At 38.2% G+C, this 27,842-nt stretch overlaps 1 protein-coding gene across 3 annotated transcripts in view; it reads right to left on the reverse strand.

Moving 5' to 3' along the window:
- Positions 1 to 8,505: 8,505 nt before the first annotated feature.
- Positions 8,506 to 27,842, reverse strand: part of SH2D4A (SH2 domain containing 4A) — a 112,028-nt gene continuing 92,691 nt past the window's right edge. For all 3 annotated transcript variants that reach the window (XM_051975646.1, XM_051975645.1, XM_051975644.1), the window contains 2 exons: positions 13,429 to 13,649; positions 8,506 to 11,979 (listed from right to left, as the gene is read on the reverse strand). In XM_051975646.1, coding sequence (XP_051831606.1) covers positions 11,887 to 11,979; positions 13,429 to 13,649 — 314 coding nt within the window. In that variant the 3' untranslated portion in view covers positions 8,506 to 11,886. The remainder of the gene's footprint in view (positions 11,980 to 13,428; positions 13,650 to 27,842) is intronic.

Genomic DNA, 27,842 nt, shown 5'->3' on the forward strand with positions numbered 1-27,842 from the left:
ACCTATCTTCTTCATAACCAGATGAAAATTCCCTTTCCCAAATTAACAGTAATCTTTATTGATAAATCTAAAGGTTCATCTTCATCTTCCTCCTTCTTGACTTCTCTTCAGCATTTGGCTCTGTTAACCACGCTCTTTGCCTTAGTCTGTCTTTTCGTCCTTCTAACATATATTACTGCTGTCTACATACTTTTTTGTCCAACCAAATGGGACTTTATCCTGCTCCTCCCACGCAGCATTCCATTTTCCAATTTGTTGTCTTTGCTTTGGCTGTCCCCCTTGCCTTACATGTTTTCCTTCCTTATTTCTTACTCTTAAAAAAAATCTCTCATTTCCTTCAGCACTCAGTTCAAACACCACCCACTTGTCCGACACATTTCGTGGTCCTCCCAACTTCAAGGGCCTTCCCCACCAAAGTCCCCTCCTATCTGCCTTGTATATGATTATACACATATACATCACATGCATATACATGTAAGGGTTGTAAAAAAAGTAAGGGTAAGGGTTGTAGTTTTGTCATTGTAGCCCTGGTGCTTAGCATATATGCTATTACTCAGTCACTCAAGCAGTCCAACTCTTCCTCCCTCCACAGATCATAGCGCGATGGTCCATCATCTACTATCTCTGAGTAGGTCCAAGCTCATGTTTGCTGCCTCCGTGACTGTATCTATCCATCTCATCTTCTGCCATTCCCTTTTCCTTTTGCATTCAGTCTTCCCAGCATCAAAATCTTTTCTGGTGAATTCTGTTTTCTGATTATGTGGCCAAAATACTTAAGCTTCAGCTTTAGTATTTAACTTACAAGGAATGACCTGAATTAATTTCTGTAAGTATTGACTTAGGTGATCTCTTTGCTCTCCAAGTCTTTTCTAGAACTACAATTTAAAAGCATAGATTCTGCAGCACTCAGCCTTCTTATAGTCCAACTCTCACAGTCTTACATTGCCACTGGGAAAACCATTGAGTGACAATTTTGTATTCCAAACCCCCCCCCCCCAAAAATGTTGCAATTGTTTTAGAAGAAATGTATTAACAAAAGGTTCATTGTAGCTGTTGCTACTCCCTAACTGGGCTCCCCTTCCCAATGTTTAACTTTGATTTCTGCATCTTAGGATGCTTTATAAAGTAGCTCCTATGCAAGGATAGGGAGTCCATCAGGCCCAGTTGGGCCTCTGATTCGGACCAATACCTGAGATAACTTAGAGCAACTACTGGAAGTAGTTCTGGGCAGCCTTCACTGTATCTCTGGGATAACCAAGCAGCTCCAGAAAAATGATATTGGAAATAGCCCAAAGCATAATTGAGCTCAGCTTAAAGGCTTGAGGGCGGCTAGATGGCCCGGTGGATTAAGTGTGGAGACTATTTTCCTCAAGTTTTCTCCCCTGTGAAATAATCTGGATAAGGACATTGTAAACCATTCTAGTACTTTTGCCAAGAAAACTCTAAATAGGATCATGAAGAGTTTCAACTGAAAGTGACTCAACAATAACAAATTATTGCTCCATTTCTTCTCTCCCATCTCCCATTGTCGATGAGGTATAAAGCTTAGCATTCAAGGCCTTCCACAAGTTGGCCCAAATTTACTGCCTTTTTAGCCTATCTCAATATTCTGCTTCAGAAACTGCCCCCGCCTTTTTCCAATTCAAAAAATATTTATTAAAGACCTACCACAAGGGCTTATGCTGGAGTATATGGAGAAAATGAAGTAACCCCTGCCCTGAGAATTATACATATCTTTCATTTCTCCTCTCAGGCCAATTCTTTTACATAAGTAATTATTGGCAATACTTCCATTCCCTGGAACCTTCCTTAAAAGACCATGTTTTTATTAAACTGTGCTCCCACTGTATCCCTTGTGTAAATAGTACATGCTTTGAGATCCAGGATCACTGCAGCTTTGTCCTTGCATCCCCAGCAGCATAAGCTGTGGCCCTTTCATGTGGAGCCCACCAAGGCTTTAATTCTCTGGAGACCATGGTGCTCCATGACTCACTGTCTGCAAGATGATGCTGTAGTCACTGGAGGCTTATTGATGCCGGGGTCTCAAGCTTTATGTGCCTGGGAGTGGGGTGGGGCAATGGGATTATTCAGGGCCGAATAATAGGAAAAAGTCAATCCAGCTTCTCTCTTCTTCCTATTTATCTTCAGGCCTGGCTCTCTATAAAAACCCTTAGTTTTGCCCAAAATGGAACTACTTTCTCCTGCTTCCATAACTACATAAGCTATCTCCTAGGTCTGCCCCAATATTTCTAGATGATTACACTTTCCCACCCTTCAATGCTCAGGTGCGACCTCTGAAACCTTTCCCGATCTCTCAGCTAGCAATAATTGTCCCCTCCACCAAGGGCCATGGATATGAAGTGATTTCCCCAGGATCCCACAGGTAGTTAAGTGACAGGGAGGATTTGAACCTGGGTTTTCTGATTACAATTATGGCACCCTTCTATACACTTACTCAATTCTTTGGGGATTTCTTGGCAAAGATCCTGGAGTGGTTTGTCATTTCCTTCTCCAGTTTGTTTTACAAATGAAGAAACTGAGGCAAATGGGGTTAAGTGACTTGCCCAGGGTCACACAGCTAGTAAGTGTCTAGGGCCAAATTTGAATTCAAGATGAATTTTCCTGACTCCAGGCCCAGTGCTACGTGCAATTTCCTAGCTGCCTTTTACTATAGTCTAGATGCAGCTTTTTGTGTGCATGTGCCTTCCATAAGCTCCCCACAACAGAGAATGTGACTTACTCTTCTGCATATCATCCATAATGCCTTGTACTTAGTGGTAATTTATAAATATGTGTTCAGTTAAAGTGTACTTCTCTAGTAAGACAGCATTTGGGAGTATATCCTTATGATAGTCTCAAAAGATTAGGGGCAATCCTTAACTTCTTAACTGTTAAGATTTACACTTTCATAATGGAAACTTTTAGAAGATTGCCTACTATGGTATTGTGTCCAGAGGTCCTCTGCGGGCTGGAAATTTGAGCTGTTTTAAAATGTCCAGTTGCTAAATGAAAAATGCATTTCATTTTCATTATAGGATCATAGCTTGAGAACTTAGATGGGACCTCTGAGGTTATCAGCTCTAACCGTTTCAATTTACAGATGAGGGAAATGCGATCTAGAAAAGTCCTAGAAGAATAAAGTGCCTTTTTGTAAGGACTCCTGTGAGCTTTTTGCCCAGTGAAGAAGCCTGGGAAAGCTCAAATCCCAAGTTTCTCTGTAAAAGTAAGGTCTGAGGAAAGGATGCAGACTCCTGCTCCCCTCAAGATCTATGTATGGATCCTGCAGGATTCCCCCAGATCCAAGCTCCTTCCTTCCCTCCTCCCCTTTGATGCATGGACCTGCTTGACTAAGAAAAGAACTCTATGAAAATCCACTGGACTTTGTTAGTTTGGGTCCCTTCTTCCAGCTGAGGCCGTCCATCAGACCAGTTCCATCGTCTCTGATTGCCTTTCATTATGGAGAGCATTGTCTCTGCTGACTCTTTCTTCTTGGTTTTGCATTTCCTTGAACTGTATCTTGAGGTCCTGAACCTTGTTCAACCTGTATTAAGACATCTGCCCAGTCCAGATGCATGGAGAGAGAGAAGTAGGGAGACTAAATGTGGATCAAAAAATAGGATTTTCACCTTTTTTGTTATTATTGTTGTGTATTTGTTTGCTTGTTTTTTGTTTTCTTTCCCATTTTTCCCGTTTGATCTGATTTTTCTTGCATAACATGACAAATGTGGCAATATGTTCAGAAGAACTGAATGCATTTAATCTATATCAGATTGCTAGCTATCTTAGGGAGGGGAGAGACAGGGGGAGGGAAGGGAAAAAGGGGAGGAGAAGGAGAACAATTTGGAACAGATTTTGCAAAGGTGAATGTGGAAAACTATCTTTGCAAGTATTTGCGAAAAATAAAATACTATTAAATTTTGTTTTAAAAAAAGACACTTACCCAAGATTCCCCACTTATTCAGCCAGTAAACATTTATTAAGCATTTACTTAGGCACTATGCTAAGTACTGGAACAGCAGAGTCAGGATTTGAACTCCAGGAGCAAAGACTTCAACTTTTTCCACTACAATGTACTCTTCCTATGAGCTCCTCTGGAACAAGGAGTTTGGCTCTTGATATTTTTCCCTCTAGTGGCTGGTTCCTAGGAGGCACTTAATAAATGCTTGCTTGCTCTCCATAATGAAGGGCAATCAGAGAGGATGGAACTGGTCTGATGGACGGCCTCAGCTGGAAGAAGGGACCCAAACTAACAAAGTCCAGTGGATTTTCATAGAGTTCTTTTCTTAGTCAATGTGTGTCGGTAAAAGTTCAACTTGACTGTCTTTTTTTTCTGAGCCTCTTTGTCTGATTTGTTTGGAAAAATTAAAAATAAAACCAATAGTGATCTAAAGTTACAGAGTTAACTGAAAAGCTCCTTTCCCTCCCAATTCGCATGTTTGGTCTTTTCAGATGCTAAGATGCTAAAGAATGAAAAGGAATTTATAAAACTTGTACTTTCTGCCAGACACTGTACATTCTAGGGTGTAGAGAACCATGAGATAGGGAGTGAGCAGGTAAAAAGGAAGGAGAAAGAAAAAGCTGGAACACAGTCTTACAAAAATGAATATTGAAAATTATCTTTACATGTATTTAGAAAATAAAATACTATTGAAACCATGTGCAAAAAAAGAAAAAAAGAAAATAGAGAGCTGCCTTAGTTCGTGTCCCCAAGGAGCCTCCATTCTAATAATTGAAGATAATGAAAATAGAAGACAGGTGTTTTGATTAGGGAGATGGTATCACTCTTTTAAACTGAATTGTCCAAAAGTTCAGATGACCAAGACCAAAGTCACAGGATTACAAAATAAGCACCAGGACTTTAAAAAATAAAAGGCTTAAAATCTCAATATGCAACTCAGCATCTGCCCTTTCCATGGACCACAATAATTAACCTCTGAGGGTCCAGCCAAGAAGTGGGCAACCTGAATCAGGTTTTGGTGGCATTTAAGTCCTCCTAAGTATCTGCTATCCTTTCTTATTTCTCTTCCTCTCAGACTCAAGAACTTTTGGATCTAGAAAGAGGTTTAAAGATCAACCAATCCTACCCCTGTCACTTTGTAGCTATGAAAAATGAAGACTCAGAGAGTTAGTGGCAGTTAGGACTGGAACCTGGCTCTGGAATCACATCTCAGTGTCCCGAGGACACTATGGCATCCTCCTTATTCTTGTTTCCTGTTTTACTCTCCCATACTTTCCATTATTTTTCTCTTTCTGATTTTCCTTTTAAGGACTTAACCAAGACATTTCCGGCCCTGCCAGTGTAACTAAGGCTAAAGCAACCATTCATGATGGTTTTCAGGTCTGTGGGATTAGCAGGATTAAAAACTGAGAAAAGCAAAGCCTGGAGAATCTGGTTAGATAAAGGGCTGTAGAGGGTCTGGCCAGCTAGATAGAAATACAAGTGGTTTAAATTCAGATGGACTTACACTTGAATTTCCCACAATTACTTTGGCTTTTAAGGATTTCTTATTTTTAAAAATTTTTCTCTGATGTACATAGTTCCTTGAACTGAAAATCTTTTGGATTTCATGCTCAAGTTCTTTGATTAAAAAAAAAAAATCTGTCCTCAATCATTGGTCTCTATTCCTATTTGGTGAGAGAAGTCTCCTTTTATGCCTCTTTTGACCTTTAGGCCTTGGTCAGAAGGTAAGCAAAATTAAGGCACAAAAGCATACCTAACTGCAGTAGAGAGGGCTGAGGGTGAAGAACCAGATCAGAACTGAGAAGGATTTCAGAGATTAAGTTAATCTTCCCATTTCATGGACAGAAAAAATGAGACTCAAATAAATAAATGATTAAGTGGAAAAGTAAATTTGGCCCCTGAGCATGTTGGGCTTCCCAAAAGGAATTAAACAGACAGGGTGGGCTAATATCAGTCGCTCAGATCCCACAGGAAGTCTCCATATTCTGACAATACACAAAGGGATATCACCTTGTCATAAGGCGTTTGTGCTATTTTGAGCATTTCTAATTGTGTTTTTCTTTCAGAGGCCCTCCTGTTTTGGGGCTGGGTTAGGTTTTCTTTAAGGGCTTATCTCCACTACTGTGGCTTGAGGTCATTTTACATTTATGTTATTAATCTTTCTGCTTACAGACTCTGTTTTCAAAAAATAGAAACTTATGGTTGCTGAAGGGCATTATTTCAATGCTCCTCCATTGCATTTGTGACTTCTGGATAAAGTCATTGACTACACTAACTCAGAGTTATTTTTCTCCCTCTCCAGAGATCTACACTTTCCCACAAATCACTACAACAAAAATTAGAGATCGCTAGATTTGCTTTTATATAAATGAAGGGAGTAAAGCAGTAGCAATAAAAAAAAGAAGTAATGGAGCCGATGAGTTCATTTGTAAACAGAAGGGCCACAGAGCCAGAATCCTCTTCTTCCAGGCTCAATCCTCCCCCAAAGACAGGGGAAATTTTTCATCAATTTATTGGGAATTCAAGTTTTGGGCCAGTCCCATTTCTTGTCCTGAGTGTTGGCTTTGAGCGGGGGTGGGAAGGAGAAAAGCAGACTTTGCTTTCCGATATTATCAAATTGTTGGGTTGTGGTTCTAAAGCCAGCACTCATAGGTTTGGTACCCTGCATGATCCTTCTGCCTTTGTCTCTTCAGAATGGGTAACAGGAATAAGGATACTGAATAGCATCTATCAGACGCAATACAATGCTAAACACTTTACAAAAGTTATCTCAGCCCTGGGAGATAGCTGCTATTATGACCCCCATTTGTTAGTTGAGGAAAAGGAGACAAACAGAAATTAAGGGCCTCTCCCAAAGTCACACAGATGGCAATTCTCGGGTCTTCCTGACTTCAAACCCAGCCTTCTATGCACTGCATTCTTAGCCTTCTGCCTACTCACAGAACTCCCCTCCCTCAAAACCGTACCCAAGTCCAAATGGGTCACTAACTGGGGAACTCTGAGGCAACATGTTTTAGCTCTTGTTTCCATAACAACACTCACACAATTCCTGAATGCACTGGACTCAGGTATGAGTTTGTAGGAATTTTGCAGTAGTTGAACTTGAGGCAATTCAAGTCCTCAATCTTGGTCTGAAATAACTTAGATCTCCTTATTTTCTGAATTCTTTATCCCTTCAAGACAAGTTGAATCCCCCTTTAAAAAAAAAAAACTGCCCTCTCCCAATTCTAAGCATTGCTAACTCCATCAGACTGGACCATCAGGAATTCTTATGCAGCTTCTTGGGGCGGTCCAACAAGAACATTATGTCCTGATTTCCAGTCAGGATAATAATCTTGATTGATCTTGATTGACCCTAGTCATGAAATAATCCAGATTGCATTTGGAGGGATACCTTTCCTTCTCCACCTTCCCAAGGATATTTGGCTGAGCCCCTCCAGCCCCAACATCTGCTCCAGATGTTTGTATCTGGAATGTTCATATCTGGAAGAGAAGGGAGTCACTGATTATGATCCTTCCTGTAAATCAGAGCATCCCCAGTCTGATCATCTTCCCAGCTACTACTAATATTAAAAGTACTTTTACAAAGCACTTTATCTCATTTTATTCTCACAACAATCCCATGAGGTAGGTGGTATTACTGAGGCAGAAGAAGCTAAGTGACTTGCCCAGTTCATAGTTAGCCAGCATCTGAGGCAGGATTTGAACTCGAGACTATCTTTATTAGAAAATGTAGTTGTATCATAAGGTCCTCTGAAATTTACTGTCTTTCCTGTCAGATTCCCTCAGTTATTGCCATCTGACATATCCTAGGAATCCCTGGGCTGGGTCATCTGGACCCTCCTACATATGCTGTCTCCCTCAGTTACTATGTGAATCCCCCAATAGCAGGGATTGTCTCACTTCTAAAAATTTTAATCATTTAGCACAGTTTTAGTTTTTTTTAAGCAATTGCTTAAATATTTCCATTTAATTCTAATAGACTTGGGATCTAAAATGCCAATCACATCCAGAGAGAGAACTATGAAGACTGAATGTGGATTGAAGCATAATATTATCACCTTTTTGTTTCGTTTGTTTTTCTCATTCTCATGTTTCTTTTTCCTTTTGGTCTGATTTTTCTTGCACAATATGACAAATATGGAAATATGTTTAAAAGGGTTGTACATATTTAATCTATATCAGATTGCTTGCTGCCTTGGGGAGTTGAGAGGAAAGAGGAGGGAGAAAAAAAATTAGAACACAAAGTTGTAAAACAAATGTTGAAAACTATCTTTACATGTATTTGGAAAAAATAAGACACTATTAACAATACATTAATTTACGTGATTAACTGAATTTTTGTGGTTAAAAGCTTTTCTTCAAGTAGTACATACACTAAGATGATTTTTTAAAAATAAAACTCTATTACAGACTCTTATGGAATAAGGAGACTAAATAGAATGCTGTCATTAGCATGACCAAGCTCTGCCCAAAGGAGCTTAGATGATGTATCTCCCTCCTTCCCTCCTTCACAGAAGTAGCAGTTGCACATCTTATCAAACTTGTCTTTTTTTTGAGCACTTTTTTCTTTTATTTTTTGTTCTTTTACAAGTGATGACTTGCCAGGTACAGAAGAATTTAGGGATACATTCAAATTCAGAAAAGAAAATTATGTAAAAACAAAAAATCACAACAATATAGATTTTTTTCAAAAGAATCTTATGGACTTGATATAGCTGTCAGTCAAAAAATACTTCTGCACAATGATATTTACATGTGTGTAATTTATTTATAAATACATACACATATATTTGAAATGCTTATGTAAAATATATACACACCCCTTAATTACATCACAAATGAATCTCTAGAAAGATTCACATGCATGTTATGTATTTGGTTCCATTTCTCATTAGGTTCTTCTACTGGTTTACCAAACTGCATGGGGAAACTGAGACCTAAAAAGATGAAATGATTGCCCATAGTTAAAACAGATTTTTATAAGAAAAAGATTAGAATCCAGGTCCTGTAAAGGATTCTTTTGCTCCCCTCCCCCAAATGCTTTGTCTATTGCTATACACAAAGAGCCCTAAAATGCCTTATGATGAAGTCAATCACAACCATGTCAATGGATGCTTGGCAAGTATCCCGTTCTTCCCAACTCTCTGCCCATTCTTCTGAATGACAATAGCTGCCATACTGCAGAAAACTGATTAAATTCTGACTTAGGCTAATTCAGTTCAAGTCACGGTGCATTTTTCCCATCAGTACATAGCCTAGCAGCTCTTATTGATGCTACCTTTCCTTACGATCACACAAATCTCCTTGGAAAGGTCTCTGGGAGAAGGTATTGCTATCTTATTTTTATGAAAGTACAAAATATTTGTACAGAGGTTATGGATTTACTTATTTTTTTTCTATTAAATAACAGCTATAGGATCATAAAATGTTAGAGCTAGATATGGTCTTCAGGGTCATCCAGCACAACTGCTCGCTTTAGAGATGAATATGCTGAAACCTGGAGAGGATAAAGAATTTTCTCAGTGCTATGAAGCTGAACGGTGGCCATCAGTCCATTGCTCGGCTTGCAGTACCACACAATCACACATAATATTGTATTCAGGAATGGAAGATGAGAAAATAATGCATAGTTTGAATTCTTTTAAAAAACATATGGAAGGATTTAGGGGAAATTACACAATGAATTCTATATAATTGGAAACTTTCTCTGCTAAAAACAAATAAATACTTAACACCATCTTCCCAACTAAAAAAAAACAAAAAACAAAAAAACACACAAAAAAACCATTATACAACTGATCACTCCATGAATGACAAGCCATGTGACTGGTACAAAGAGGCTCTTTGAAAAGAATTCAAGGTTAGGTTACCTGTATGACCTTCAGCAAGCCCCTTCAAAATGAGGGAACAAGATTCCATGATCTCTACTTTAAATCCATGATTCTGATTCTGAGGTAGCTATCAATTCTCAATTGTCAATGAAGGAATTCTTAGAAGTGACAGAAAGGGAGGACGCTGATAAGCCTCCAGAGCAGGGTGCCATGGATGGTGAAGGGGCCTGCAATCTGGACCATAGGGAGCCTGGTTCAGAGAACTGAGACCTGGGGGAAACCTGCTAGACTTTTCAAGGTATTTGAAAGGCCATCGAGTGGAAATGAAAATAGACTTGTTTTGTTTAATCTTGGTGGAGACTTGGTGGAGAACTTGAAGGAGAAGCTGGAAATGGCAAAAAATTAGTTCTATGTGTAATAAAAGAAGAAAATGATAAAAACAAGCCATCCAAAAAAGTGGAATGGGCTGCTTTAAAAAGACTGATAATAATAACTAACACTCATTTACTGTTTACTCTGTGCCCAGTTCTGTGCTGAATGCTTTACAAGTATCTCATTCAATCCTTGTGACAACCCTGGAGGCAAGAGTATTGTTAACCCTATTTAACATAAGGAAACTGAGGTAAAAAGTTTAGTATTTTGCCCAAGTCAGACAGTTAATAAGTGGGCAGGGCTGGATTTGAACGCAGGTGTTCTCTGAGATGTTCTGCCCACTGCACTGCCTGTCTGCCTGCCAAGTTAAGGGCGTTTTCCTCACTGGTTTTCAAAGCAAAGACTGGATGATGACTTCTTGACTGTGTTGCAGGGGAATTCTTGTTGCATTGTGGGTTGAACTGGATGGTCTCTGCAGTCCTTGCTCCGATTTTCTGTAACCCTGGGAAGCCTCCTCTCCAGTTGGGATCCAATCTGTCTAGGCCCTGGCAATGGAGGCTACCCCTGTAAGGAGTCAAAGCTGGCCAAAGAAAGGGGAAAGATGAGAAGTTTGTCTCCCTGAGTATTTATGAATCTAATTGTTTTGTGAAGCAAAAAGAAGTCACTTTTATTAACAGAAAGATTGATTCATGAATAGTGACCTGTGTCAGGATAAGAGAATTATTCATATTCATGCACAAACTTATTATTCTATCCTATGTGCCGTGTGTGTAATATACTACACATCTTAAGGCTTTATAGTTTTCAAAAATGCTTCCACACCAATTATCTCATTTGATCCTTATTGCAACTCTGTGAGGTCAACAGCGCAGATATTTCTTTTTGTTTTCATTTTGAAGATGGAGAAGCTGAGGCTCAGAGACTTAAAGTAATGTGCTTGGGATTCATGCAAATTTACAAATTAGGTGAAATATTCCAATAATTAAAATTTTTGATTTTCAGCTTCCCATTTTTTCCTTCCTCCAATTCAAAAAGCCCTAGTAACTAAGTAAGCTTTCCTCCTTATCCCTCTCCATCCTCCATCCCCCGCATTTTTACAGTCAGGGGCCATGGTTTCAACTTGCTAGGGAACTCCTGATATGAAAAGTCTCTCCAGAAATACAGAGGGCAACTCATCTAGTCTCACAGAGTTACCCGGGCACTGCGGGGCTGGCTGACTTATCCGTGGCTGCAGAGCTTCTGTGTTTCAGAAGCAGTATTTGAACCCGGGCTTTTCACAACTTATCCTGCTGTCCAAAGAACTACACCACCTGCCTTTATTATTATTTTAAAAGCAATTTGAATTGTAGTAAGCATCAGTGTAGAACCTGGAGGCTTTAGAACTGCAAAACAGAGCCATATCATGTAATCACTTTGGTTTTGGAAAGATCTCTTATTCCCTTTAACTCCTCTGGGCTTTTCTTCATGTAATCCAGTAAAGCTGTTTCTCCCCGTACAGCTGCTTTGCTGAACTTGGGAAATCATTTCCCTTTGAGAACATAAGTAACAAGAGGACATTCCCATTGACATAAGTCTTTAGAGTTTGGGCTGAACAGAGATTCTTCTAGCAACATCAGGGTCGTTTCTGCAGAGTGAAGAAACACCACATTCTGAGCTTTAACGGGCTCCTTCTGAGAAAGGCTCAGCTACAGTTTGCAGAACAAAAACTGGTCGCTAGTGTCACTCAAAGAGATTCAGGTAGTCAGGCGGATGCTCCTGCTGACCACAGGGGTAGAGCAGCAGCTCCTTCCCTAGGGAAGTGATGGGTTCCTCCTGTAAACAGAAGCACAACATTCAGCTGTATGGTTGTGAGAGTGTGTGTGTGTGTACATGCGGACATACACCTGCCCTCTAGACTGAAAACCAATCATCTGACAGATTACACTGTGGGAACACAGAATTCACGGTCCATGCAAAAGATGATGTTTCCAAAAAGATTTCAATTTCCATTTGTCCTTCCCATAATTATCTTAGTCTTTAAGGATTTCTCATATATTTTAAGGTTTTCTCATCTAAAAATCAATTAACTAATCTATCACTCAATAAATCTATATATAACACAGATAAAATGTGTATATCAAATATATATACATATATAGAGAGCCAGATAGACAGACAGATAGATGGACAGATGGATAGATAGATAGTCTCTTAAATGGAAAATCCTTAGCTTTCATGATTACTCTCTCTCTTTTTAAAAACTTTGTCCTCAGTGGTTTGACACTACTCTATTGCTATTTCATAGAGACCTATTCTGTTAGACTCCCTCTATCTTTTGCCCTCAATAGGATATTCCTACAGAGTTTTTTTTTTTTTTAAACAGGACAGAGGAAGAATATTTTTTTCATTTACACCAAAGGAAATTAAGAGTTCTGATTGGGGAAGAGAGCACAATCAGAGTTCAGGGATTTTTATGCTAAAGATACATATTTTGGTTTATGATACTAGCTTAGTTCAAGCCCATATCACCTCTTTCTTGGTCTCCTAATTAGTCTTCCTACTTGTGATCTCTCTTCTCTTCAACCACCTTCCACAGTTGCCAAATGCAAATCTACGTATCTGATCATGTCATTCCTCTTTTCAAAACTCTTTGGTGCCTCCTTATTGCTTCTAAGAGAAAATTCTGCACCTGAAGCCCTTCATAATTGGGCTCCCACCTTCTTTGCAGTCTTATTTCACATCAAATGTCTTTCACACCATCTCCATTCTAATTAAATTGTTCCCTATACATGACGTTTCATCTCCTTGCCCTTTGCTGTTCCATATTCTCTGGTGGAGTGCTTTCTTTCTCATGTATGCTCCTAGACACCCTTATTGTTGTTGTTCAGTCATCTCAGTCATATCTGATTCTTCAGGACACTGTTCGGGGTTTTCTTGGCAAAAATACAGGAACTGCCATTTCCTTCTTCAGTGATTTTACACTTGAGGAAGCTGAGGCAGACAGGGTTAAGTGACTTGCCCAGGTCACACACCCAGTATCAGGTCAGATTTGGACTTAGGAAGATGAGTTTTCCTGCCTTTAGGCCCTGTACTCTGCCTCCTACACCATTTATCTGCCCTTCTAGTCCACTCCCTTACTCCCCTCTCCCACCTCATCACAGCCTTCTTCAAATCAAAGGTCAGATGCCTTTTCCTCTGTGAAGTCTTAGCTGAGAATCTCAGTCACCAAACGGCCTAGAATCATTGATTATTTTGAAAGGAAATAAATATAGAGAGGCTTACCTTGTGATAAGCCACCAAATCTGCCAGAGTGGAGTGCTGTAGTTGGTCCACTCCTAGGAAGCTGTAGGAGTCAGTGGAGGCATCTATTAGGAAGTGTTTAGTGCCATCCTTTGAGAGATAAGACAGAGCGTAGCCTTTTATCTTTTCACTGACTCGGATCAGAAAACTTCCAGGTACTTTTGTACTCAAGAGTTCGTTTGCTTTTTTAAGAGTAAGAATTCCTGTAGGAGAGAAAATAAAACAAAATGGGTATCTTTGACTGGAAAAAAAACTCACCACCACCAAAATTCTTTCCCACCCCTGTGAACAGAATAGATCAATTGAGTTTCAGACAAAAACAAGGCAACTTTAATCCCCCTACTCTTTCAGTAATCCTTCATTGAAATGCAGAGAAAAAATCATTATCTCATTAATACTCTATATTTGTGATAACTGAGAAAAGATAATTTTTTTCTATCTATGAGCTTTCCTTTATAAAAATTCCATTTTCTTAAAAACAACAACAACAACATCATTCTGAATTCCCCAAACACCAAAGGTGAGCATGTTTATATATAAAGAGAAAAAGAAAATTGCTCACAAATGCTGTGAGTCTACTCCATGGAAAAACTATTTGTTCCCCCAAGTATATGACAATTCCAACATGCTATTTTCTAAGCTGTCTTTCCTACTTGCATTTTTTAAATGAAAAAGAGTTTCTAAGCAAATGTACTATATACATAAGAAATGTGAAATGTTCAACCTGTACAAGAGAGTAAACTACAATTTGTACTACTACTTACAATGAACACTGTCTTTGTATTGCCAGCATACCGCCGGGCATATATAGTAAATGCCCAATAAATGCTTGTTGTTAGAGATAATTAACTTTGAAAGACTTTGTAACTCTAATGAACACAAATGACCAATCACCCTCCCAAAGGATTCATGGCACACTGAGGCAGTCAGATGGCACACTGGTCTAATTTTAATATCGCTGTGGCTCTGGGAATAGGAAGGCCCAAGGAGAGGGAGAAAGTTAGGAACTGGCAGATAGTTGGAGCACTCAGAACACATATAGCATTTATTGGTTAACTTTGTAGTCTTATATGGGTGCAGTTCATGACCCCTCGAAACAATTACAATAATAACATCAAAGATCACTGATCACAGGTCACCATAATATATAAAGGTAATGAAAAAGTTTGAAATATTGAGACAATCACCAAACTTGATGTGAGCTCTTGCTTTTGGAAAAATAGGGCCAATAGATTTGCCTGATACAGGCTTGTCACCAACCTTCAATTTGTTAAAAAACAAAAAACAAAAAAACAAAACAAAAAAAACCACAGTCTGAGAAGTGTGATAGTGAAGCACAATACAACAAGGTGTGGAGTATGAAACCTGCCACCACCTCCAGATAGAGCTGATGGACTTAGAGGGTGGATTCAAGTGTGTGTGTGTTGTGAGATTTGGCTAAATGCTAGAATTTGTTTTGTTTGACTATACATATACACAAACACATTTGTAAAATTTGTTTTTCTTGTCTTTTAAATGGGGGAGGGAAAATGGCGGGGGAAGAATTTGGAAATAACATAAATAATTAAAATATAATAAGATAGAATTTTTTAAGAGTGTTTGTTGATTGCTTGAAAACAGTCATTGCAAATCATCTTCGTTACATGTTAGTTTGTTAAAATGAGAACAGGGCAAAACCCCTCATTTTAGGGATGAGGAAATTGAGACCTAGAGATATTTAGCGACTTGTTCACAGTAATTGGCAAGAAGTTGATCTGGCAACAAGGCAAAAACTGGAACCAAATTTGTCTAACAGTCCCACTGCATTTTCTACTACTCTTATTACTCTTAGAAGTCGTGAAATTGTTGATTTTCTCTACCTGCCTTATTTCTGATCAGCCTTCTCCTCAAGGTTTCATTTTGGCTTCTTCTCCTCATTCCCTCTTCTAATTCTCATCATCATTCTATAAATTTAATCCATACACAGACACTACAGTAAAGTTCTACAGACAAGGCAGCCAAAGGCACTGAATTATTCCAGGTTCCAATTTGTTTGGAGAATGCACATTTCTAGCATAAAGAAATTCGTCCTTCACCCTATACCTACTACACATAGCCCCTGTTGACATTTTCAGGCTGCTTTCCTAGGCTACTGTTAATATTTTTCAAAGTAATCATCACCCCTGGTAAAATAGTCCCCTCTTAATTGGCAATTGTACGTGACTGATCAAGCAGTCCATGTAGAGAAAGGCTGTTAGATGTAAAACAGAAAAGCAAATTCCATTTCTTTTCTTGTCATCAGGTTATTAACTGCAAGAGGAAAACAGGAGCTGCTTCTATTCCCTGACTCCCACCACCAAACTGAATATATTTATTATCCTTCATGAAGTCTGAGCATTTGGAAATCAAATGGAGCCCAATTCAATTATTTCCTTAGTTACAGATACTGTATTGTAGCACTAACATTTACTTTTGTAAGATTATTAACCAGGCTAATTTCAATATTGTGTCTCAGGGAACAGGAAGGCTCAAGGAGAGGAAGAAAGATAAGAACTGGCTATGGGTTATGGGTCGGTTCCCCAAACTTCTGTGATGATCACACATTGTCAGTAAATAAATAAGGCTACTTTTGGGGGAGAAGCCACACAGACATGTGGGAAAGCAATAGCAGACACTACTACTTTTTCATATCCATTTAAACCCTAGTCATAGGATCATGGCAATAGAACAGGGAGAGACTTTAGAAGTCACCTCATCCAAACCCCTCATTTTGCAGATGAAGAACTGAGGTACAGAGAGAGGAAGTGATCTGCCCAGTATCACACAGCACAGCTGGAATATGAACCAAAGCCCCTCCGCTCCAAATCCAGTACTATACTTGGGGTATCACATTCCCAACTTAGGACAGCTAGGTGACAGTTAGCTAAATTCAAATTTGACCTAAGTCTTTTCCTTGCTGTATGACCATTATAAGCCACTTCACTTTTTTATCTGTCTCATTTTCTTTTAAAGTAAATTGGGATTATAATGGTGTCTATGATATTTATAAAACATGGTGCTTGGCAGTAGGCACTTAATAAATGCTTGCTTGGCCATAGTAGGCACTTAATAAATGCTTATTCCTTTCTTTCTAGAGAAGAGAAATGTTTGGGGAAAGGGATGAAGAGTCATGAAGAATCATTTCCTTTTATAGTTAAGAAAAATCCAGGGAGCGGTAAAAAGTGTTGGATGTTACCTGTTATTTTCCTCTTCTTGGGGCTTCCATTGTGGTTAAGAAACATTTATCACGTGCTTTTACACACAAGTCACTGTGCTAAGCACTGGGGATACAAATATGCATTTTTGAAGGCAGAGGCAACACATGAAAGGGATGGAAAGAGAGGGAAGGGAGGAGTAAAGGAGGAAGCATGGCTGGCTTGGGAACTTCCATTAAAAAAGATTCCAAGAGAAAAGAAATCCTTAGAACAAAGAATAAGAAAGAAAATCACTATCCTAGGACAGACAAGTTATATGTGATGCTCTTCTACACTCTTGAATGGCACCTGAACAAGAATAAAATTATTATTATTGAATAATTTGAATAAATTGAATAAAATAAAATTAATGGGGAAATATTTAAAAATAAATAAAAGTATTATAGAACATAAAAAAAAAAAAAAGATTCCAAGAGAATAGGAGGCTGCAGGGACAGAATGACCTTCCAGAATAAGGAGGGTGCAGAGATGGAGGAACAGAAGCAGATCCCCTACACAAGTGCAATGCTTTAAGCCTAATTATCCTTTCCACATTGCTATATCGACATATCATGGGTCCGCTTAAGAAATTAAATGGGAATTTGGGGGAGTTTTGCAGAAGCCACAGATGACATGTGAAAGCCAGAAGATGGCAAAGAACTTAAATGCAAGTTTTACAATAAGGTACTATAAATACCCTGTAAAAGAAAAAGAAAAACATCAGACTTCTCCGGTACAAAGGAAGAATCAAAATTTTTACACAGATGTTCCAGATCACAGGGCACTGGCCCCCGAGTCCCTACAATTTGAAAGGGATAACTGGATATTTTGCTCAAATAGATATTTTACTGCTAGATGAAGTCTAAACTCCTTGGCTTGGCATTCAAGGCCTTCCAGTCCAGCCTTATTTCAAAATATTCCTCTCCAGTGCATTCAGTGTGGTCCAGATCAGACTCCTTGATGCATCCCAAGCATGACCTAGGCTTTTTTGCCTGACTACTTTTGCTGTTCCCAACACTTAAATCACTGTACCTTGTTCCCTACTGAATTCCTCACCATCCTTAAAAGCCAACCCAAATGTCACTGTATTCTTTAACTCTTACTCTGTCTCCATGTCCCTTCCCAGGAAATAATGGTGTTTTCCTCCTGGAAAGAAGGCAGGAAACAAGTCTTATTAACGCACTTACTATGAGCCAAGGACTGTACTAATCACTTTACAAATATACTCTTACTTGATCTTTACAACAACTCCAAGAAGTAGGGTTACTGTTAGTATTATTCCCATTTTACAGCTGAGGAAACTGAGGTGGGGAGCATTTAAGTGCCTTGCCCAGGGTACCATCTCAGTGGAATTATGTCACATCCTGTTTTACAGTTAGTTAAGCTTGTGTAGACACAAAGAAATATGGGAATAGGGACTGTGTTTTTTCAAAACTTGATCCTCCTCCGGTGCTCTTCTTGGTATTCTAGGATCACAGCTGCAGAGATGGAAAGACCCTCAGGGGCCATTTAATGCAACTTCATCTAACAAATGAGGAAACTGAGTGTCAGGAATTGAAATATGAACCTGGAATAGTTTGCCCTGTTGGATCCAAGAAATGCATTTTCTGGACTGAACTGGCAAATGGTGACAAAGTTTGCCTCTTGTATCAGTCTGAGACCCAATGCTTCTACCTTGCTTTCCTCCTCTTCAGCAGATCAAGACATTAGACATTATGCCTTATGGCTTTAACTACGTGACAACCCAATGATCTTACTTCCTTTCTTCTTTTTTTCTGGAGCTGGATATAAACTTCTTGTATTAAACTTTGTGTGTGTGTGAGGGAGAGAAAGTAACATACCTTATCTCACTAAAATGGGAAAGGATAGAAAAATGACACAGATGTCAACCAAGAGCCCCAAATCTTAAAAAAAGGCAAAAGATGGAGCTTTGGATTCTTTGAAACTTTAGAAAGTTACTCTCTAAGCATGGAAGCACATGGTTGGAAAAAACTGAGCTCTATGGAGATTAAGTGATTTGCTATAGCCAGGGAATCAGTTCCAGATCTGACACCCAGTTTGGGGCGCTTTCAAACATAACATAATGGATAGAATAACAGATAATGGATAAAAAGCAAAAATCTGATGAAGGCAAAGATTCCCATAAACATGATAGTCCTCATTATTTCTATAAATAAAGCAAAGGGTTCTGTTTGACAATTTTTTTTGGATTTTAAGATGAAAATTGTAATGGAAAAAAGCAATATAATATAATAATAAACCCAAGTAAAAGGTCAAAGCCTCCTTAGAAGCAGGTCATGAAATCAAATATTATTAGATTATAATACATGATGACCACCTAAACAGCACATCTGTCAGCCGGTACTACATAAAGTCCTTTACTATATTTGAATCATAATGAAATAATTTTATGGTTAATCATCAATAATGATTTGACAGTGTGGGCAGTGATTGCAAAGACAGTTTCAAAGATTTCAGAACTGTGAGTCTTTGGATAATTTGATGTCTCTAAGGATATCCCATTTTAAGCATCTACAACTGTATTCATGTACATACACACACATTTAAAAAGTTATATTTGGATTTTTATAAAAATTTTTGTACATATGGGTCTTTCCCTCCTCTTTGTTTTAGAGTATAGACATAACAGTAATATTACTGAGTTAAAGATTATGAACAGTTTGGGAATATTTTATTTGGGAGTTGGAGCATGGGAAAGACAGGAGAGAAGGGTTTAAAAGGAAATTAGTTTTTAAAAGGTTTAAATTGTTTTTAAATTTAAAAGATATAAATGCATGTATACTTGGAGCCTTATTTTTTACATTATAAAAAAGGATGCCTTTATAGAGATAAGTTAAATTAAAATATAATTTGATTTACAACAAAATGTACATACAGCTTTTCATAAATATGCCTACTATAAAGACTTAAATTAGATTTATATGTAAATGGGGCTTCCAAAAACTAAGTAAAAATCTGGGCTAGAAATTATTTATTTGTAGAGTTTGGAAAATTCTTTGAAACATTCATTACCAACAGATTCTTCTTGTGCAGACTCTGTCCCTCTATAATAGCAATCAAAGCTTTGCATCCCCAAACAAAGAAGGCAATAATAATATTTTATTCTTCAACTTCATGTCTACCTCCCACAAAAGCATGTAGTGGAAAAGGGAGAAAGAAAAGGTATTTTTTTTAATTTATATTGTTTAAAAATGAACAGGTCTTTAAGAACTATAGTTTACCTTTAACAGTTGCTCATTATTTTTAAAATAAATTTTACAGATATCTTTTGTTTTTCTGACCTCTACATTTTCCAGTGTATCTTTTTTCCTAGCCTTCCTCAGAGAATCATCCCTTATAACATTGAGTTTTTAAAAAGTTGGGGAGGGAATGTAATGTAATATTATTGTTCTATAAGAAATGATCAGCAGGCTGATTTCAGAAAGGCCTGGAGAGACTTACATGAATTGATGCCAAATGAAATGAGCATTATACATGGCAACAAGATTATGTGATGATCAATTCTGAAGGATGTAGCTCTTTTCAACAATGAGGTAATGCAAGCCAGTTCCAATAGACTTGTGATGGAGAGAACTATCTGCATCCAGAGAGAGGATTGTGGGGACTATGGATCACAAGATAATTTTTTCACCTTTGTTGCTGTTGTCGGCTTGCTTGTTTTTTCTTTCTCATTTTTCCCCTTTTGATCTGATTTTTCTTGACATGACAAATATGGAAAAATATATAGAAGAAGTGTACACGGTTAACCTATATTGGATTACTGTATTGGATTATATTGCTGTCTAGAGGGAGGAAGGGAGGGAGGAAAGGAGAAAAAATTGGAACACAAGATTTTGCAAGAGTGAATGTTGAAAATTATCTTTGCTTGTATTTTTTCCAAAATAAAAACCTGTTATTATAAAAACAAAACAAAATAAAAATGTTGGGGAGTGGGATCAGAAAAGATTGACAAAACTATGCTTGGTCATTATAATTTCATAGCTTTCAGGTTTGATTGCTTTCCATTTACATCGTGGCAATGTATTTGTTTGTTCTTGAGGCAACTGGACTTGTGATCTGTGCAGGATTGCACAGCTAGTAAGTGTCTGAGGCTGGCTTTGAGTTTCTCCTGACTCCGGGGCTGGTGCCCTACCCAATGTGCCACCTAGTTGCCCCATGGTAATGTATTGTTGTTGTCCTTCATAATCAAAGAGAACCAAAATGACATTATCATGTCAGGGTCAAAAAACAGTATATTCAATTATAGCTGCTCAGAAGACTCCTCTACAGGTCACACAAAAATGGACCGAATTAACATTTGGAAAGGAGATGTCTCTAAATTTGTGCATCTCACGTTTCTTTTGAGCTATTCATAGAGCCCAGTGCCTCCTTTGATGGAAGCTCACCATCCTGTGCCAGTCTCCCATGTCTCACAATTGCTATCAGAGTTCTTCAAAGGACCTTGAGAGTGTCCTTGTATGACTTCTTTTGAGCACTCGGCGACTATCTGCCCTGTGTGAGGTCTCCGTAGTCCCAAAAGACTATTGTTTTTTAGGCAAATACATTTGGCATTTAAGCAACATGAGCAGCCCATTGGAGCGATGTACATGAACTGATGCTGAGTGAAATGAGCAGGACCAGGAGATCATTATATACCTCAACAATGATACTGTATGAGGATGTATTCTGATGGACCTGGCCATCTTTGGCAATGAGAGGATCCAAATCAGTTCCAATTGTTCAGTGATGAACAGAACCAGCTACACCCAGCGAAAGAACACTGGGAAATGAGTGTGGACCAACATAGCATTTACACTTTCTGTTATTGTTTGCTTGCATTTTTGTTTTTCTTCCCAGGTTATTTTTTATCTTCTTTCTAAATATGATTTTTCTTTAGCAAGATAACTGTATAAATATGTATACACATATTGTATTTAACATATCCTTTAATATATTTAACATGTATGGGACTGCCTGCCATCTAGCGGAGGAGGAGGAGGGAAGGAGGGGAAAAGTTGGAACAGAAGTTTTTGCCAAGATCAGAGTTGAAAAATTGCCCATGCATATATTTTGTCAATAAAAAGCTATAATTAAAAAACAAACAAACCAAAAAAAAAAAAAAATTGCACTCTCTGCAGTAGGGTTTGAATGCTTGGCAGTTTAAGCCCAAGAAAGGACTTAGATGTCTGGTACCTTCTCCTGCCAGGCGATCTTCAGATTCAAATGGAAGAGACTCCGTTTCCTAGCATGGTTTCACAGGTATACAACAATGACATCAACAGAATGGCTCGGGAGATCTTCAGTCTGGTAGTCAGTCTAATACCTCTCCCCTCCCACACTTTCCTGAAGCATCTCCCAAATACTGAACTAGCTCTCTCAGTGTGTGGGGGCCAGCCTCATATCTATGTCTGGATGCATGCCATCCAGGTAAGGGAGCTTGTCTACAACACTGAACATTTCTCCATTTGCTATAACTGATGGTTCCACATATGGATGTGGAGTGCTGGCTGATGGAGGACCTGTTTTCCTGGTGTCGTCAGGACAAAAGTAGAGAATCATTTCATACTTTGTTCATCTCAGCTTCATTCGGAGGCTGCATTGAGTATAACCATTGGTGAATAAAAAATTGTACCAATTCTTTTCCACCTTAGTCTTGACCTGTAGCCTTTTCAAGTTAAATAATTTACCATCGGCATGGTAGCTCCCTCGATGCATTTTTGTCCTCAATGAAGGCATCTGACATTGCTAAAAGTAAAAAGTGCAGGAATAAGCATGAAGTCCTGTTTCACTCCACTGGCAACTAGGGAAGCTCAAGAGCAGCATCAATCACTCTGAACCAGAATCATGGTACCATGCTTATTAGGGAGGACTCTGGCAAGAATCTTGCCAGCAACAACTAAGACACACACACAGAGAGAGAGAGAGAGAGAGAGAGAGAGAGAGAGAGACCCTTTCATGGAACAACTTATTTCCTTCCTCCCTTTTAATTTAATAAATTAAAAAGGAATGAAGGTGGGAAGAGATCAATAAAACTATTCTTGGCCATAATTTCATAATTTTCAGGTTTGATTGCTCTGTTACTGTTCTTTCCATTATATTGTAGCAATGTATACAGTACATTGTTCCCCAACTCTGCTTACTTTATATCAGTTCATATGAGACCTACTATGCTCCTTTACATTCATCCTCTTCATTTTTTATTATAGCATAGTGAAGTTCCATTACATTCATGTACAACTCATTTAATCATTTCCCAATCAATTGCTTCTAGTTCCTTGCTATTCCAACATGTGTTTCTTTAAATATTTTGGTATGTATGGATCCTTTATTTTGTAATTGATCTCCCTGGATATAGCAGTAAAATCTGATGGTTAAAAATGTACATTTCAGTCACTTTTTTCTCATAATTTCTTACAGATCCTCTAACAGCACTACGCTGTTCATCTAATAATGCATTAGAGTGTTCATCTTTCAATGATCTTTTCTACACTGATTATTCTCAGATTTCACTGTCTTTAACATTATTTGTGAATGACATGAAAACTCAAAGAATAAGTCACTATTTTGAAGCAGTTTAAGGTTCACAAAGTATTTTCTTCACAACTTAGCAAGGAAGATAGTACAAGTTTCATTTCTTCCATTTTACACATGATGAAACCAAGGCAGTTAAGTGACTGAACCAGAATTACACAACAAGTAAATATTAGAATTGAGAGTAGAACTAACTCATTTGCTTGAATCTGATCCAGTATTCTTTCCATAACCTCCTGTCGGTCTACTGAAGCGGAAATTAAGTAGAGAAGAGGAAAAAAACCAAAGAACTAGAGATGAAGATATAATGATAAAGGGGGATGAGGAATGCTTTGCAGGAAAGCAGGTTGAGTATTAAGAAATTAGGGCAGTATTAATGATTCTTTGATACAACATCTGGGTAAAAGCCAAAGGATGATCATCATCTCCATATGGTGATGAACAGCAATTAAAGTTTCATTGAAAGAGCTCAGAATCTCTATGGGAGCCATAATAGGGAAGCTAAGTGACAGTGATTGTCCTTTGGGAGACATCAGGATATAATAGAAGTAACCCCAGGTTATTGAGGGGGTTGAATGAAATATTCTCTGATTATAGCTTTGAGCTCTGTCCCATTAGTAAGAGCTGTAGATTACAAGACTCATAGATTCTGAAAGCTGGAAGATGAAAGGGTTCCCTAGAATCAGTTACAGGAGGACCTTGTGCTAATGAACTACACCTAAGTCCAAAGGCCTTTCCCAAAAGATATCTCTGTGAGTCATGATCTCTAATCTGAGAAACACTCCTTATGGATTGGATTAAATGGTTGCTGAGTTCCCTTCCAATGCTCAGTTTCTGTAATTCCTAAAGGCAAGATACATATTACCTTTTTCTCTTTAGTGTGGACTTCAATTCTTCCTCCCTTCCTTTCCTTCCTTTTTTTCCTTCTTCCCCTCCCTCCATTATTGTCTCTGTTTTTTCTCTCAGTCTCTCTCTCTCTCTCTCCCCCTTTCTCCTTTCCTTTCCCTTCCCTTTTTCCTCTCTTTCTCCCTCTATTGATATATTTCAGTACATGGAAGGTTAAGTTGCAGTTCTCTAATTATGTACACTAACTTTTGCATAGGTATTATTTGTGAAAGCATTAGCATTGATGTGATTATGAAACTATCAAAGTATTGAAGTCTTCTTTTAATCTCTAACCCTTTCGGCCTAGTTTGGAGTTGATTTTGACTGTAAGCAGTTAATGTCCTTAACTGCACACAGAAAGCTGATTCTGAAATTATTCCCATATAAGTTAGCAGCTGTTTCCTGCTGCCAAAAGAATCTGTTTGGAATTTTTGTTGGGGGGGGGGTTAGGGAGGAGAAACGAAGCAGATAACTGATACTCAACATGTCCAGTATATTCTGACTCTTTATCAAAAAATTAATGATACACAGAGTCAGTGGTCACTGAGAAATTTGATTTGGTTTGGAAAATACTGTCAAATTTTTCATAGAATTTCTCATCTTCTTCCTCTGTGACAAGATGGTACTACCACTCACCACAAGCACAAGGAGGAGAGATTAGCAAGTGTTCCTACAACATGATGCCCCTTTCTCCTTTTGGTAACATGATGAAACAAACTCTCCAAATTCCTCTATTCAGCTCTCTGAACTTGTGGACTTTCCTTCCACTTTAAGTACAATATTTTCATATCTTCTAGTTTTATATATAATGAGAATGTCAACATGAATGGGGTTCACTTCCTTTCAGAAGTCCACCAATTATTGGGCAAAGATTTCATATTTAAAATGGATCTGCAGTTCATTTTTATAGACTGATGACAAGCTGGATTATTCTTAGTAAATTCCCTCCTCTCCTGGGTTAAGCTCACCTCTGTTTATCTTAATTTTCTCATCTGCAAAATGGGGATGATTAGAGAATCTACCTCCCAGGATTGTTGTGAAGCTAAAATGAAATAATATTTGAAAAGTACTGTGTAAACCTTAAAATATTACATAAATGCTAGCTATCATTAATATCTTCCTCTTTTAATCCATTTTATCTACTGCTTCCCTTATACTGGCATTCAAAGGCTTCCACAGTGGGATTCCAAGATACTTTGACAGTCTTGTCACATCCCAGGTTCTGGCCACCTTCTTCATGAAGATCACTGAGTCTAAATGAACCCAATCTTCCCTTCAAACCTTCTCAGGCCACTCAAAATCTACCTCAGTTTATTTACTATACTTACAGAACAAAAGATCATTGAAAGAAAGGTTCATTTTTTTGGGGGGGGGGAATTAAAAACTCCTCTCATAATTTAAAAAGAGACTTGTAAAGACCAGAAGCTCAATCTATTTTTTCCTAAACTAATGAATGAATGAATACAATTAGCTTCAAAATAAATGTGAATATTATCTTCCTGAGGAGTGTTCCCTCTTCATCTGGGGAGCTTTGAGAAAAAAAAAAAAAGAGAAACAACATCTGTTAGTGTTTTTCAGGGTAGAAGTGGATTTTAAATAGCTCTTGCTCTCTCTGAACCATAAGAGCCTAATTAAGGGCTTCCTTTTTGAGGAGAGGTGTTCTTATTCCTTTTGTTCTCTTCCCATTCCCTTCTTACATCTCCTAAAGGAAGTGTACTCCTAAAGGAAGAGTATAGTTTGGTTTGGGAAGCAAAAAAACCTATGAAAAAATTATAAAGGAAGGAACTTGTGTTAGATGACAAGAGTGCTAGATTTTATTTTGTCATTCATTTAAATAAACATGTATAAGTGCCCACCATATGTATAATGCACTGTTGGAAGCTGCTGGAAGAAACATAAAAATAAAGAAAATAATGACTGTTCTTGACAAGACAAAATGGGAACACATGGTAAAACAAACCACAAATAAGAATCCAAGAATATAAAGGGAATTATAAAGAACTAGAAGATCAGAGAAGAAGAAATCTCTTCCACCTGAGGAAATCACTTCATTGAGGAAGTGACATTAGATCTGGATCTTGAAGAATAGATGATGTCAACAGGTGGCAAGGAAATGAAGTCATTCTATGTAATGAGCAATGTGGACAAGAGTGTTAATGATTGAAAAGTTTAGACAGTCTCAGGTGATGGTGAGTAATTCAGGTTTGTTAGAATATGGTGTAGATTAAAGGGAATAGGGTGAATGAAGCCTAAAAAAGGTTAGAATGAAGCCAGATTGTAGAAGGCTTCAAATGCCAAAGTAAAGATTTTGGAATTTATTCAACAGGGAGTGAGGATCCAATGAAGTTTCTTAGGGACATGAGCAACATAATCGTATCTGGGGATCAAAAAGTCCAATATGGCAATAATGTATAGGATGGGCTGGAAGTGGCAAAGCTGGAGTCAGTTTGATTATGTTTGATATTGAAAATATAAAAATGTCCAAGTTTGTGTCAGATCCTATTTGGCTTCTAAGTAAAGTGAAATAAAATGCTTGCAAAGATTCCCAAAAATGGGGTACTTAAGGCATGTGTACATATTTCAGGATGAGGAAGAACCAGTGAAAAGACAATAAAATCTAGATCAATCAAACATAAAAAGTAAGTCAATATGTGGCCCACAGAGACCCTTATATGGGGAAGGAAGGGAGGAAAGGAGAGAGGGAGAGAGAGAAAAAAAGAGAGAGAGAGAAAGAGAAAAGAAAGAGAAAAAGAGAGAGAGAGAGAGAAAAGAGAGAGAGAGAGAGAATAAGTGTATGACATAGTCAGAACTAGATTTTAGGAAACATCACTTTGGCAGCTGATTGAAAATAAAACTGAGTGAGAAGAGTCTTGAGACAAAGAGATCAATGAAAATATCATTGTAAAATGTTCTAGGCTAGAAGTAATGAGCACCAGTACCAGTACCACAACCAGGGTGATGGTTGTATAAGTGAAGAGGACATGGATGGACACAATTGGAAGATGCTGTGAAGACAGGAAGGGTGAGATTTGGATATGCAGGATAAGTATGAGCAAGTTGATGAGGAGAACACAGAGGTTACCACATGAGCCTGGATAATGGTGATGCTTTTGAGCAAGAGTGTCGAATAGAAATTGGAACTGTTAATCTATACATAAGGGTCCCTCTGGACCATATTGACTTAGTTTTAATGTTTGATTTATCTAGGGTTTTTGTATTTTTTAATTAAATATTTCTCAATTATTTTAACTTTGCTTGGGCAGCATGACAGTAATAGAGAAGCTGGAAAGAGGATAAAGTTTAGGGGAAAAGATGAGCTTTGCTTTGGAGATATTGAGCTTGCTATGTCTATGGATCACAGATTTTGAGAAGCCCAAAGGAGCCGGTCATGTGGGACTGACACTCAGGAGAGAGATCAGAGCTGAATATACTGATCTGGAAAGCATATGGATGGAAGTAATAATGGAACCTATGAGTGGTGATGAGTTTCCCTACAGGGGTCCTCAAACTTTTTAAATAAGGGGCCAGTTCACTGTCCCTCAGACTGTTGGAAGGCCCGACTATAGTAAAAACAAAAACTTTGTATTGTGGCCCTTTAAATAAAGAAACTTCATAGCCCTGGGTGAGGGGGATAATCATCCTCAGCTGCTTCAACTGGCCCGTGGGCTGTAGTTTGAGGACCCTTGCTCCAGGACTTCAAACAGTATCTTGCATAGTGAAGGAGCTTAATAGAGTTTTGTTAAATAAATGAGTGAATACAACGAGAAT

Source organism: Antechinus flavipes, chromosome 2 (genome assembly GCF_016432865.1).
Source record: "Antechinus flavipes isolate AdamAnt ecotype Samford, QLD, Australia chromosome 2, AdamAnt_v2, whole genome shotgun sequence".
NCBI classification, from domain to species: Eukaryota; Metazoa; Chordata; class Mammalia; order Dasyuromorphia; family Dasyuridae; genus Antechinus; species Antechinus flavipes.